Source organism: Panthera leo, chromosome A2, assembly GCF_018350215.1.
Source record: "Panthera leo isolate Ple1 chromosome A2, P.leo_Ple1_pat1.1, whole genome shotgun sequence".
Lineage (NCBI taxonomy): Eukaryota > Metazoa > Chordata > Mammalia > Carnivora > Felidae > Panthera > Panthera leo.
Window position 1 is genome coordinate 85,583,717 of NC_056680.1, and position 15,668 is coordinate 85,599,384.

Sequence of the window (15,668 nt, forward strand, 5' to 3'; positions counted from 1 at the left end):
CTGGAGCTCATTAGGGTTATGCAAACTAATAAATGGCCTTGAGAAAATTGGTTAGAAAAAACAGCTAATTTCAAGGGCAAGTGAACATTATATACTGACATTAGTTGGTAGGTGGAATAAATAAATCTGAAAGAACTTTTTAGAATGGGATATAGAACAAATGTTTATAATCTCAGCATAGGGAAGGATTTCTTAAAATATATGCCCTAAAATACGAATAACTTGTTAAAAAGATGACTTTGACTACACTAAAATTAAGAACTTATTTTATCAAGATATACCATAAGGACAATGAAAAGACAAGTCCCAAGCAAGTCAGAAAAAGATATTTCGGAAGGCTGAGTGGCTCAGTCGGTTAAGTGTGTCCGACTTCGGTTCAGGTCATGATCTCACAGCTCATGAGTTTGAATCCCATGTTGGTCTCTGTGCTGTGCTGACAGCTCAGAACCTGGAGCCTACTTTGGATTCTGTGCCACTCTCTCTCTCTCTCTGCTCTTCCCCAACTCACACTCTGTCTCAATCTCTCTCTCAAAAATAAACAAACATTAAAAAAAATTCCTTAAAAAAAAGATATTTGTATTATATATAACTTAAATGAGTCACTATCAAGAATATATAACCTACAAATTAATTTAAAGAATTAAAATACACAAAAGATCTGAACAGATATTTCACTGAAGAAACAAAACTGGTGAATGAATATAAAACAAAATGCCTGCCTCATTAATAAGAACCAGAGGTACCTTTTACACCCATTTGATTGTCTATAATTAAGCAATCTGGGGCACCTGCATGGTTCAGTTGGTTGAGCATCCGACTTTTGGTTTCAGTCAGATAATGATCTCAGGGTTTCATGAGTTCAAGCCCAACATCGGACTCTATGCTGAAGGCGTGGAGCTTGTTTTGGATTCCCTTTCTCACCCTCTCTCTCTGCTGCTCCCCCATTTTCTCTCTCTCTCAAAATAAATAAATAAAACTCAAAAAAAAGGTTTTTTTGATAAAAAGAGGTGTGACATCACCATTTAAAAAGTTGTTTTTGTTTTTGTTTTGTTTTGTTTTTAATAAAAAGACATGTGATATCACCTTTTATTGTCCAGAATATGGATCAAAGGAGATTTGTATATAGCTAGTAGATGTCTAAATTGATACAACTATTTTGGAAAACAATTTTCATACTTTTGTAAAAGTGACTTTATGAGTACTCTACACTCTACCAATTTTACTATCATGTATATAACACCCTACAGATATCCCTGCATGTATGAACCAGGAGACTTGTTCAAGAAAATTGAGTAGCACTATTCATAGTAGCACTCATCTGGAGATGATTCAAATAATAATTTACCGACAGAGAATAAATGAACAAACTGAGATATATGCTCATACTATTTAAATGTGAATAAGAGTGAATGAAAGCTACATGCACACACCCAGATAAGTCATACAAACATAATGTTGAGGGAAGACAGCAAGTTGGTAATGACAACACACAGCACAACGTGGTTTTAATAAAGCTGGAAAACAAGCAAACCAATAATCATCTTGTTTCCCAACACATCTATGTGAGGCACATCTATTTTTAAAAAGAAAAGAAATGAGTCATCAGATATTTGTACACTGGCCACCTCTGGCAAGGAGGGAGGGTGATCAGAAAGGAGAATACTACAAAGGCGGTTTTATGAGTGTTGGCAATATGTGTGGCTTTTATGTTGTCTAATAGATTTAAACATTATTATTATGCATCACAGCTTACATATGTATAAAGAGATGTCTGGACCAATTAAATATACTGTTCTTATGTAACAGAATCCTCTAAAAAATAAACTAGTAATTAGAATTAAGGTTCACAATGAAACTATGATATCTCACCTTTTAGGAACATATTACATGGACACAGTATCCAAGGTAAAGAAAGCATACTGAAGAAAATAAAGTATGAAACATAAACAAGTAATGGAAAAAAATAAAATGAGCAGAGCCCATTTCAACTCACCACCAGGGCTTTGGATCTGTTGCTGAGAAGTTTCTCAATATCCCTGGCTGCAATTTCCACCAGCTGCCGTGCATTATTTGGTTCCACAGTATACAAATCTTGATACTTCTCATAAATCTGCCGGAAGGGAAAAGATAATTAATAACTGCATATGTGGTTCTTAAGTTCACAGAATGTATTGTAAACCATAAACAACCGATTAGAAAGACCCACTCTTTCTTCATTTTGATCTTTTTGGAGTTTGGATGTGTCAAAAGTATCTATGTAAATAAAAATCTGCTGCCAGACCACGCGTTTGCCAAAACAGCAGGTCATGTTAACAGCTGGTAGGAGATCTTGTACCCCAATGATCCGTGTATGAAATTTTGTGACTTGAAATTGTACCTCCCCTAATTCAAAACCTGGTATTAACTGCCAAGAGGATGACGATGATGATGATCATCATCATTATTTTAAATCTTGCTGCAAAACACTGGAAGGGAAGCCCAGGAGGTCAAACTTGGAGGATGTGTACAGTGCGCAAAGGTAAGAGGAAGGGGAAAGAAAGAAGTTTTCGAAGGAGACTTCCCACTGTTACCGCTGCTCAACGGCTACAACCGTTGAGGTCAAATTGTATGCTGCTGAAGCTCATGCAAAGAGAGAGTCAGAGAGGGAGAGGGAGGAAGAGGAAGACTGAGAGAGCATGAAGCTCATGCTAAGGCTCATCCAGGTAATACACACAGCTTTATTACACAGAAGAGTTGAAGATCACTGAGGCCTACGTTAAAGTTTGGTTAGAACTGTACTAGTGCAAATAATTTTTATTAGCAAACTCAAACCCTGCAGTTTTGTTTAGATCACTGAACCAAGCTATGCTAAAAGTAAGCTTAGGCAGGAGCAGCAGACTATAATTTTGCCTCCCATCAGTGTCTGTGCAAGGATTTCCCTAGAGTGGCATAAGAAGCACCTGGTTTGCAGAGCCTGTGCACTCCTGGCAGGAGAGAAAGAATTCGAGAAAGGTGGGGGAAGGGAGAAACAGCGGCCATGCTTGAGGCTGCTGGGCTTAGCCGAGGAGGAAATCCCTTATGTGCCCAACAGATGGGCTGCACATGCATGACTAAACCATCTTTGAAAGCCAGGGCCTGGCAGGTTTTTACGGTCTTATGAGACGTGAAACCAGGCACATGCAGGAACCAGTTCAACCCTGCTTTTGCTGGCAGAACTCCAGCTTTCTGCAATACTACCAACAGGTTCTATAGCCTGGTCCAAGCTGACCACGGTTGCCACTGATAAATACTGGTTTCAAATATACACGGATGCATATGCTAACATTTATTACAGAACACATTAGTTTTACATGAAGCCTTTATTTTTTTTTAAATGATTCAAAATTAATAGTTTTAAAATATTTAAGTGAAACCTTAACTCCTGAACTTTTTTTCTTAAACTCTGAGGTTTTTCTAATACTTGAAGTTTTTTGGGTTTTTTTTGTTTGTTTGTTTGTTTTAAGTTTATTCTGAGAGAGAGAGAGAGAGGGAGAAAGACAGAATCCTAAACAGGCCTCACACTGTCAGCGTGGAGCCCGATGCAGGGCTTGAATTCACAAAACCGTGAGATCATGACCTGAGCTGAAATCAAGAGTCAGATGCTCAACAGACCAAACCACCCAGGAACCCCTAATACTCATTTGAACTTTGACCTTGTAGGTTTTTCGTCCCAACTATTCAAGGCACAGTAGTCTACGCTTATAAATTCCCCATATTTAGTTTTGTTTGAAATTCCTGCATATTACTGGATTGCTTACACTTTCTTGCTAAGGGGCATATTATTGAGTCTTATTCTACAGACCAGGTTGTCCACAAACAACTCCATCCAACCTAAGCCTCTCTCTTTCATTTTAGCCTAAGATGACATCCAGGAACACGAACTCCTTAATAGATTAATTGATTTGGGAAACAAACAGGTAAGCCTCAACATCGCCGTAATTGATCCAGGACATTTAGTTCTTTGCGGTAAAACCAATAAAGCTAATTGGCGTGAAAGGCAGTTGTGCTTTGTACCATTAATATTGTGTTCGCTTCTGTATGAAGTCTGACCTTCTTCCTATGGTACAGGGACTGCAACAGAAGTCACAGTTGGGAGAGATTAGTCCCAAATACACAATCTGTACTTCACAGTATGCACCACACACAATGTCACTTAAGTCACTACTTACATATGCCAGATATCTTATAGGTTCTTTAAAGGATGAATGGTTATGAATCAGAAGTAAAAATTCAATTCAAGTATACACAAATCCTCTCAAATATATACACAATATTCTCTCAGATGGATTCTATAGTAATTTTTAAATCCTTAGGGGGAAAAAGACAGTATCTAACTTACAAATAAACTTTAAATAAATGAGGTCAAGGAAGCTGAAGTCTACAGCCCCAATATAAATATCCTGTTGTACTTTTTAATGTATAAAACCACATTTGAAATGTTTTCTTGGTGATCAAAATGAATTAAGACCATATAACTGCCCCACCAAAAGAAGTAGTCATTGTTTCTGGTCTTAAAGAATGTAATATTCTTTGTTGTTTTTGTTAGAGGTACTGCGAAGGCTCTCAAAAACTCTCCTGGTATATGTTTAGCAAAAAGTTTTCAGAGGAGAAGAGTTCAGTGGATTTTTAAGATTATATGATATATTGCTATAAAGTACCTACATTTATAATTCTTCCCACCACTAAATCAAACCCTATTTCTACAATATTTAGTATGTTAACAGAGTGGGGTTTTTTTTGCTTTTGTTTTCTTTTTTAAACAGAACCTTGGGGAACCTGGGTGGCTTAGTCGGTTAAGCATCCGACTTCGGCTCAGGTCATGATCTCATGGTTCAAGAGTTCGAGCCCTGTGTCGGGCTCTGTGCTGACAGCTCAGAGCCTGGAGCCTGCTTCGGATTCTGTGGCTCCTTCTCTCTCTGCTCCTCTCCTGCTCACATTCTGTCTGTCTCTCAAAAATAAATAAACGTTAAAAAAAATTAAGAAAAAAAAAACAGAACCTTAAGTATCTTTTCTTTTTTTCTTCCTGTTCTTTTTATCTTTTCTAAAAAATAATGGTCTGTTTCACCATTTTATCCAAGCTCTTTCCAGGAAATAAATAAATAAATAACTAAATAAATAAAACAAAAGAGCGTAGTATAAATAATTTGGGTTTTGCCACCCAACAGAGGTCCATTAAAATCATATGTCAATTCCTCATATGCTGTATGACACTGGCTTCCATTCCTTCTACTAGAAAGAATACATCACAATAAAGAGAATCCTAGACAGGATGTTTTCCCTCCTGATACACTAATACGCTTTAATTTTTCTATAGTTCAAATTCTTTCACTTCCATCCTTGCCACAGATTTTAACAGAAAAATGTACCACCTGTACATTCTTGCTTTCTTACAATCTTAATTAACTGGGTTTAAGGAGCATTCACTATTACATTTGGAGACAACAGAGAATATGGTTTCCCTTCCTTTTTTTCACTGGAAACTTCTAAGTGTCTTTGCTCCAAATCCATAGTTCCCACATAATCTCTAGAAGGAGAGTACATTTAAAAATAACCTCTTGGCACCTGGGTGGCTCAATAGGTTAAGCACTTGATTTCGGCTCAGGTCATGATCTCACAGTTCGTGGGTTCAAGTCCACTTTTGGCTCCCAGGGTTGGAGCCTGCTTGGGATTCTCTCTCTCCCTGTCTCTCTGCCCTTGCCCTGCTTGTGTGCACTCTCTCAAAAATGAACAAGAAAATAATAATAAAAATAAAAATAACCTCTAATATCTAAAAAGTGACACCACTCAATGATATAATTGCTCACTGAACATACAGAAATGTTTCAAAAATCTTAAGACTTACTACACAGATATCCCAGAGATGCTTACTGAAAGTGAGGTAAGTTTCCAGATTTGCGATGACCTAGAATATTATATTAGCAATCATTTTTAGGCATCTACTCTATAGCACTCTGAGGTGTTTCACATACATTATCATTTACTAACTTTAAGAAACTTAAAAAGTACATTGAATTAACTACCGTGTTAGAATACTGAAATTCAGGCTTTGGAGTTATCAGAGTGGAGACAGCTTGGGTCCCCAATTTCACATCGTGAAGGAGCAAACCACTGCCCAGAGTAGTAGAAAGGAAAATGGTAACGTGGTAGGTTTAGGCAAAGTGAGTCTGCAGTGCCACTCTACACCGGAGATGTCCCTTGGTTTCAGCAGGATGTGGAGAAATAGGAAAGACTGTTGGAATGAATAAGAAAGGGAGCTAAGAATTAATCCCTCTGCTAGAAGATGGCCTCAGGGCAGGATCAAGGGAGCCCCAATGCAGAAATTGAGGGATAGACAGTGGGAAGCAGAATCCCAGCCGAAGAATGACGGTGCGACGCACCCAGACTCGAGGGCCCTATGCAGGGTAAGGAGCCTGGCCAAGTTCTTAGTAGCACCCATATTCAGTATTTATAACAAGAGAACAGAAAACAGCACATCCACTGCACATCTTGTCACAGGTTTCCCCTTGTGCCCAGATGCCAAGGAGTAAAGTTAAGAACATTAGAGATCATGGGAAGGCAGTTTAAACAAAAGCTTCAAAATGGCAGGACTAAATCTTTTTCCTTTGGGAGAGAGAATGGCACCTCTAAAAGAACTTAAAAAGTTCTCTAAAAGGAAACAGAAATTCTTGCGTATTAAATCTTAAGTATGTATAATTTTGACCACCCCTTCCCTCAGTACTTGTACATTAACTTTCCTCCCATGGAACTTGTCCGGAATAAGCAACCCAGATTTCTGCCATGCCCATAGCCATCCTTCTGAGAAAAGCTTTCCTTGTGACAGTCCCTAATGAAAGAAGAGTCGTAGGTATTTCCTGACAAATGGGTAACAATATTCTAATGTATGACCTTGCCTTTGGCCCCTGGCCAATCACATCAGAACATATCAGATCTAGAAGCTGCTAACTTCTGACTCAATAGCCTGCGAGGAAACAGGTACAAAAGATTTGTACAAGCAGTGACAACATACTGAACCAATCAGATTCTCTCACCACAGGACAACAGTTAGGTCGATCAAAGGCACAAACAGCAGAAATGAAAAGTCTAGTGGAAGGAAAGCAACAGGCACATACCACAGAGTGACACAAGTGATGGCTATGGTAGGTGGAACACTAGCCCCCCCCCCCCCCCCAAAGGTATCCACACATATATGTGTGCTGTTACATGGCAAAGGGGAATGATGTTTGCAGATGGTAATGGCTCAATCGGTTGAGTGTCTGACTCTTGATTTTGGCTTAAGTCACGATCCCAGGGTGGTGGGATCAAGCCCCACATCAGTCTCTACACTGAATGTAGAGCCCACTTGGGACTCTTTCGGATTCTCTCTCCTCTCTCTCCTTCTGCCCCTCTCCCCCATTCACACTCTCTCTAAAATAAAAGATAAACATTAGAAAATAAATTAATGCATTAAATTAAATGGAAAAGAAAGAGGTTATCCTGGTTTGTTCTGGAGGGTCCAATATAATCACAAGGGTCCTTGAAAACGGAAGAGAAAGATGGGACTGTACACAGGAAACCAGAGAGATCGCAGCATGAGAAGAAATCATTCCAATGTCGCCAGATTTGAAGACGTTGGAAAGGGGCCATGAGCCAAGGGAAGGACTTCTGACCCACAAGTTGTAAAATAATAAATTTGTGCTTTAAGTCAATAAGTTTGGGGGAATGTGTCACACTAATAATAGAAAACTAAAACAATGAATTAGTTGTGAAGAGCTCCAGCTGAGAGGTAACAATAATAATCAGCCTCTGGATAGTGATTCTATAATAAAGTCCCAAGTGAGTCATTCTGTCAAAAAATAAAAATGCTAAGAAAGACCCCATGCTTTGAAGGTTGTGATTAACATTATTAATTACTACTTTGCACCTTCATTTCATTACTCATTAGATTCATGTCATTCATTTCAATCATTCTGTTGAGAAATGGGTAATTTCTGTTCAACTTTACAAAATAATGAAATTATCTCAGGACTCCAACAATGACCTTCACAATAACATGGGATTCTGAGAAGAAATTCTAGAAAGAAAAGCTAACAAATACCAAAATAGATGTGCACACATTGTCCAAAAATATATATGAATTGGATGAATAAATATGATCCTACCTCATAATAATGAGAGGGATGAAAACAAACTGTGACATGACTCCCACGAACATTCTAATTTCACTGCCTTTTCTGGCTAAGGGGAGTAAATTCAAACATCTTCAAGGCAAATGCAGGTAGGAAAAGAGATGCCTTGTCACTTCAACTGCTTTAGATACTCACAAAATCAATTTCACTTGCTTTTAGTTGAATTTTGCAATGTGGGATGGTTTGGTTATATGGGTTTTTTCTTCTTGATTAAGTGTTCTGTGGGCTTTTGAACTACTTGTTCCCTAGCAACTAAGAATGTCTTGTTTCTAAAAGATGTATTAGCACAAAAAGAATGATACAATGTTCTTTCGTGGTCACTTTCAAAGATCAAAGTTCCCTTACCTTAAGAAATTTTGCAATGATTCACAAGTATAACAAAGTCTTTCTTTTTATTTATCATAAGTTACATCATCACAGAAGCGCGCCAATAGAAAGGGATGTTCAGATATGTCAAGAGTCCTTCATGTCAGGTAAAGAGTAACTAGTGACACTAGGTCTGAATTTGTCTTAGAATATATTTTACCAACAACAAAGAAAAATTTTAGAAACCCTACCTTCCTCTGTTAAAAATTAGCTGTTAAAAAAATGAATGTTGCCATAAAAAATATGCAATATTTACTAATTAGCTCCTGATCTCTTCAAACACTCCCTACCTACTCTTTAATTAAAACAGTAAATGATGCAATCTCATAAATAAATGTCAAGTTTTTTTTTTAAATGTCTCACTCTTTAATACTCTTTAGTACACTGTCAGTTGTGTTTAACACAATTAGTAAAAATCGCTTTAAATTATAGCATTTTGTTTCCTTTCCCCTGTAACCTATCTTTCTGAGATAGGCTACCACCTTTGAACTTTTTTATGGCTGGAGATTTTTGACTACCTTTTTTTTTTTTTTTTTTTCCAAATTGTTATTTAAATTCTAGTCAGTTAAACTACAGTGCAGTGTTGGTTTCAGGGGTACAATTCAGCGATTCATCATTTACATACAACACCCAGTGTCCATTTTGGCTACTTTCAAGTAATTGCAAACATCATCTAACATTCATAGTTTATTAAGCATCACATTTGTTATATATTTCATATTTCCTTTAACCAGAATGTAAATTTCAAGAGGACAGAGATTTTGTTCATTGGTACACCCCAGCACATAAAACATGGTCTGCACATGGCCAGTACTCGTATCTACTGATGGCAGGCAGACAACACCTAAATGGTCATCACACCCTAAAAATAGACTAACTACACAAAAGCAAGGTAATGATCAATGTGAAGATTATTAGTGTTCCACATAAGAGGGGGAGAAAATTGTGCTGTCAGAATTCAGAGTAAAATAAAATCACATGGATTATAGTAGTCAAAAAGATGCAATGACAGCCACACTTTGAGGGAAATATATATTAATATGGGAGGAAAGAAATCAGAATCTGTGTGATACAAGGAATTATTGGAAAATACAGACTGAAAGGCAAAATGAGACACACTATCAAGGAAAGCTATAAAACTCAGGGTACTGGTTTATACCATAGAATATGGTCAAATCCAAGCTCTATTGCTCAGAACTTCTAGTAAAGTTAATTAGCACACAGCAAGAATTCAAAATATAACATAGGCCTGTTTACTATGAACCTCAACACACACACACACACACACATATGTGCTCATGTAATTATATACATATATACATATACGCACATATACATATATAATTGATCATGTCTGGGGGCTCCTGGGTGGCTCAGTTGGTTAAGCATCTTGACTTCAGCTCAGGTCATGATCTCTCCATTCATGAGTTCAAGCCCCGCATCAGGCCCTGCGTTTGACAGCTCTGACAGAGCCTGGAGCCTGCTTCGGATTCTGTGTCTCCCTCTCTCTCTTCCCCTCCACCACGCTCACTCTCTCTCTCTCAAAAATGAATAAACGTTAAAAAAATAAAACAATTGATCATGTTCTTGAATTTATGGTGCATATTTTTCTAATGATAATTATACCAAACCAGCATTCAAATAACAAACACAAGAGTTCAAAATACTTTCCCTACTCCTTCCCTATGATAAACTTTTCAGCTGGGACACTATCACATTTAAGATGAGACATTACCTTTAAGAAGAATATTTAGGAAGAATGAAATCAGAATTGGAGAATGTTCCACAGTATATCTTTCTACTTGCCCTAGTTCCTATTAATGAGAATTTAATGGTGACACTTTCCAGTTTGCATTAGATGGCAGAAGGACCAGAACAAGTAACAAGCACAAATATGCCTGGGCTTTCTCCAAACTACACATCAGAACAGGCGATAATATTTAACTAGAAGGTTAAATACAAGGGCTCATTCCTGGAACACAGAAACTAACCTATAACAAAGACTAAATTGAGCGAAAGAAAGAGAAAGAGAGAAAGAGAAAAAGAGAGAAAGAAAGAGAAAGAGAGGAAGGAAGGAAGGAAGGGAGGAAGGAAGGAAAAGAAAGAAAGAAAGAAAGAAAGAGAAAAGAAAAGAAAAGAAAAGAAAAGAAAAGAAAAGAAAAGAAAAGAAAAGAAAGAAAAAGAAAACAAGAATTCTTCAGATTTTAGGTTGGAGACATTTCATACATAAGGTAAAGAGTAAGTTTATCTTTAAGAAGGCTCAGAATTAGAGGTGCCTAGGTGGCTCAGTCAGTTACGCATCTGACTCCTGATTTTGGCTCAGGTCATGATCTCACCATTCATGAGATTGAACCCTGCATCAGACTATGTGCTGACAGCTCAGTACCTGCTTGGGATTTCTCCGTGCGGCTCTCTGCCCCTCCCCAACTTGTGCGTGCATGCACGCTATCGCTCGGGCTCTCTCTCTCTCTCTCAAAAAGAAATAAACATTAAAAAAAAAGAATATTCAGAATTTTTTTAAAAAAAGAGTATTCAGAATTAAAACAAGAAAAGCGTTAAGATACATATAATAAGAAGCCACCTACTTGGGTTTTTTGTTTGCTAATTCCAGAGATAACATTAACCTAGCCTCGTTCACTTTGCATATCTGGAGCCACATATGAACTGTGTGTGTGTTTTGAGTAACAAATTCATAAGCAATTAAAAGTACAAGAGATCATACTAGATTCTATTAAAACTAAATTAAAAAATAATTAACCATAGGCTGAGTGAGCTGCTTGCTTAATGTCCCTAACCCCAAATGACCCAAATTCGTCTTACTGCCAACAAAATAATTTTTAAAAGCAGCACAGTTTAATTTGCTCTTAACCATTTTACTTAACAAATGGCTTTTCTAAAGCAAAACTGCTACCTATCAATGCTGATAGACAACTTCACAAATTTATATTAACACAAAGAATTCCATACGTTGATTCTTGCCTCAAATTTTTCAGTCCTCCTAGAGCCGTTTTCCACCCCGAGAGCTCCTGACAATTTTACCAGATGACTCTTTGTTGTGAGATGGTGTCCTGTGCATTGTGGGATGTATAGCAGCATCCTTGGCCTCTTGACTCTAGATGCCAGGAGCACCCCCCTCCTCCGGTTGTGACCATCACAAATGTTTCCAACCACTGACAAATGTCTCCTGCTCCTGGCTGAGAACCGCGGCTCTAGACATAACGGCATGAAATGTCTTCAGGAAAAGTAAATAATGAGGAGCTGTATGCTGTACCCTGAGAGTGTGCAGTAGCAGATGACGGTCTTTTATGCCATTCATCTTCGTGCTAGAGAAGCTGCCGCGTGGCTACATCACGCAAGGGTTCTTAGCCTCCATCTTCATTGTGCTGCTCACGGACAAGAAGAGAGCACAGGCGGCATTCTATCATTCCCTCTGTAATCAGTATTACCCAACCATTAGGTTGCTCTTTGGAAAAACAACGAATAATCATTTATCCCTTAAGTACTAGTACAATGTAAGCAGGTGTTAAGTACTAATTGATAATGGAACAGATTAGTAGAAGAAAAAAAAAAAAAACACCCTTTTATGAGCCTTTTACTATTCATGTTTGTGAACCCATAGTACTTCATTTAAAAACCAGTTAATAAAATACTGAAAGTCACCATCACATTAGAAATGCCCTGGAGTTTATTCCATACCTTTAAAAACGAATGTAATTAACCACTGCTCAAAAAAATTAGCTTCTTAATTTAAAACCTCCAGTGGATGGGTGCAGGGAACCCATACTCTCCACTGATAGTACTCTCTGCAGTCAAAATAGACTTCTGGCTACTTAGAGAGAGAGAAAAAAAAAAAGTGGGTTTTTCCCCTAAAATAACTGCAATCTCAAGTTGCCTACGTAATTATGGTAATTGATTTAGTTACAACATTTCCTCATTGAGAGAATAAGGCAATGCTAAATAAAACCAGTAATTCTGGGTTTGCTTCTTTGTTTTTTATCTCTTTCAAAATATAGTCTTCACAACTGCTTCTTAATATCAATATCCAATAAGGTTATATTTGAAAATTAATTGTATTACTCTTATAAAATAGTAATTATGCTACATTTGTAAAGTAATATGAAGATAAAGCAACATTTTAAAACATAAAGCTACATTTTAACATGACATAAGCATTTAACGTTTTCATAGCATCTGTGATGACTTCCCCGTTTCATTTCCTATTTCCTTTTTCCCCTATAACATTTCTGCAAGGAAGAGAGAGTGTTAAGATCTATCTCGCTTGACGAGCAGGTAACAGGAAATCTAATACCACCCAGCTACTTAGCAGCTCTCCCCAGAGTAGAAAAGAAAACCCCAGCCCTTGCTGTTGCCTCAGCATCTTGCTGATTCCTCGTCAGAATCACCCATGATTATGTTCTTCTCTAGAGTATCTTCTTTTGTAAATAAATTAATATATTAAGCTCTCCACCACCTAGAAAATGAATATTCTATTTACATAAGTGACGTGACCACAATGTCAAAGTAAAAGCATCAGTCTATTAATACCATGAGTTACTAATGAAATTATTCACTTAAAACATTTATGTAAATACTAACTTAATTAAGAGTACTGAATACTCAATATTTAGACACATTTCATAGTCACATCTTTGAAAGCATATTGAAATATGTACGCATTGATTTTAATATAATCTTAACTTATGAAATCACAATAGTGAATCAAAAGCCAGAAAATTCTATGATGATACCAATGCAGAATGATTTTACCTCCAAAAGTACAATTCTGGGGGGGGGGGGGGGGGGAATTCACCAATTTTCTTAAAAACATTTGCATATTCTAACCTAACATGTTAGAAATGCAGACAGAATCTGCATGTAAGAAGAAAGCCTTAAAACAAGGTGACACACATTGTGTCAACCCTCTTACAAAGCTAAAGGGATAGAATAATGTCTGTTAACAAAAAGACTGGATTCCCAGAGCATCCTGCATTGTCAGAAAATACAACACAACATTAGAACTGAAACAGAAGGTAAGTGTCAGATATTGTGGGTGAAGATTTCAAAATGCATACGTTGTTAACACTGTAGGAATCACCCCTGCACCTGAGATAAATACAAGAGGAGTCTGGGAAGCTTACAAATCATCCAAAAAGGCCATAAGAAAGGCCTCATATTATATGTAGGATGGCAAAGGAACAGAAAAGGAAATGTAGCAGAGGCCTCTTGCGATGTCCAGAAAGCTACAAATGTCTCTGCCTCTGGCCACGGGGATACAGAGGGAGTTAGGCCTTTACTGTCCCTGGGCGCCAGGGTTGAGGCACTTAAGTCCCCTGAGGCACAAAATTCCAGGAGCTACTCACTCACTCTGCGGATGGTGCAAGTTTCCAACTCTCCAGAGTGCCTCCTTCAATTCTGCACCCCCTGAAGATCACACGCCTCGCCTCAGTCTCAGTTCCGCTGGTGCCCCGGCCCCACCGGACCCTCACCAGGAAAAGAGACCTATTTGGAATGACCTATTTGAAAAAACTCCACCTCTCTCAAAACATCGTCTTCACACCAGCTTCCTAATATCAAATATGTTCTGCTTAGAGGCGAAGGAGTTACTACAGACTTAAACAAACATAAATGAGAACCATCAGTCCAATTTTTTTAATGAACAGGAGGCCCCAAGGAAGTCTTGGATTCCTAAAGGAAAAGGGGGAGGTGGAAAAAAAAAAATAGTCCAAAAGGACAACAAAACTCGCAGATGGTTGTGATTTGCTTACATTATTGTGATTTGCTTTCCACACAGCAGGGTCGGTCAGGGGACCAACTGAGGATCTCAGACCTATTTGCAGAGTTCTGTTTTCTTTTTTTCTTTTTTTCACTTTTTTAAAGAGCTGGGGAGGGGCAGAGAGAGGGAGCGAGAGAGAAAATCCCACAAAAGCTCCACACTGCCAGTGCAGAGCCCAATGCGGGACTCAAACCCACGAACCACAAGATCATGACCTGAGCTGAAATCCTGAGTCAGACACGTAACCAACTGTGTTCTTTTAAAACAACTTTTTGCAGACTTAAAAGTGTCTTTCATTGAAAAACAAACAGTAGTTTGTTTTTATCGATTCATCTTTAAAAAACTTCCTCACAAAGCAAATTATCATTCTTACAGAACCCATTAATTCAGAATATCTGATAATTTAGATACTGGTTGAAATTTAAGTATATTTGTACATGAAATATTTTATCAACATATTAAGTGAGAAAAAAGTTGCTCAAGAATGTTTTACAAACTTAAAAACTTTGTTTCCAAGAATACTAAGACCACCTTATTTTTTTTAATGTTATCTATTAGTTAATATATGATCATCAGTGTCTCTCTACTTGTCAGCTACACGAATTCACACATCTATGTGTGTGTGTTTTTAAAAGTCCTAAAATGGGACTGCTCAAAGATTTCAAAGAAGACACAAACAAATAAAAAAAAACAAAACATCCTTTGTTCATGGATCGGAAGAATTAATATACTTAAAACGGCTATACTACCCAAAGTCATAATCCCCATCAAAATACAAAAGGCATTTTTCAAAACATAGAAGAAGAAATCCTAAAATCTGCATATGGCTTGTTAAAAACAGAAGATAATACTGTATTATAGGTGTATGTAAGGTGATAAATAACATTACAATCGTACTGCAATATATAAATGTATCAAAGTAACACAATGTACATCTTCCATTAACACAATGTATTAATCATTATCAATCTTCCTGGGCTAGTATTTAATGATGCCATAAAGCAATTTTTATAAAATTAGAAAGATGCCTTCTTTTAGCTATGTTGCCTCATCGTAGCTGCTTCTGAACCTTCAGGTAACAAGCTAGTTGTGTCCTGTGATGCCAGGAAAACAGATCCATTAAATAATTAGGGAAGAATCACCATTTCCACAATATTAAATATCAACCTAGGAACCTGTTAAATTCCTCTATTCAACTTTTGATCCTCACCGTGCATCCAATATCCCCAAACTCAGCATAAAGTTCACTCTCGGGGCACCTGGGTGGCTCAGCAGGTTAAGCATCTGACTTTGGCACAGGTCATGATCTCGCGGTATGTGACTTTGAGCCCCGAGCTGGGCTCTGT

At 37.6% G+C, this 15,668-nt stretch overlaps 1 protein-coding gene across 5 annotated transcripts in view; it reads right to left on the minus strand.

Annotated features, from left to right (window-relative positions):
* CACNA2D1 (calcium voltage-gated channel auxiliary subunit alpha2delta 1) overlaps window positions 1-15,668 on the minus strand; it is a 495,461-nt gene that overhangs the window by 387,154 nt on the left and 92,639 nt on the right. For all 5 annotated transcript variants that reach the window (XR_006196625.1, XM_042916580.1, XM_042916568.1 and 2 more), the window contains exon 3: window positions 1,994-2,110. Coding sequence is in view for 4 of the 5 variants with exons in the window: in XM_042916580.1 (XP_042772514.1) it covers window positions 1,994-2,110 (117 nt within the window). In the remaining variant the exon portion in view is untranslated. The remainder of the gene's footprint in view (window positions 1-1,993; window positions 2,111-15,668) is intronic.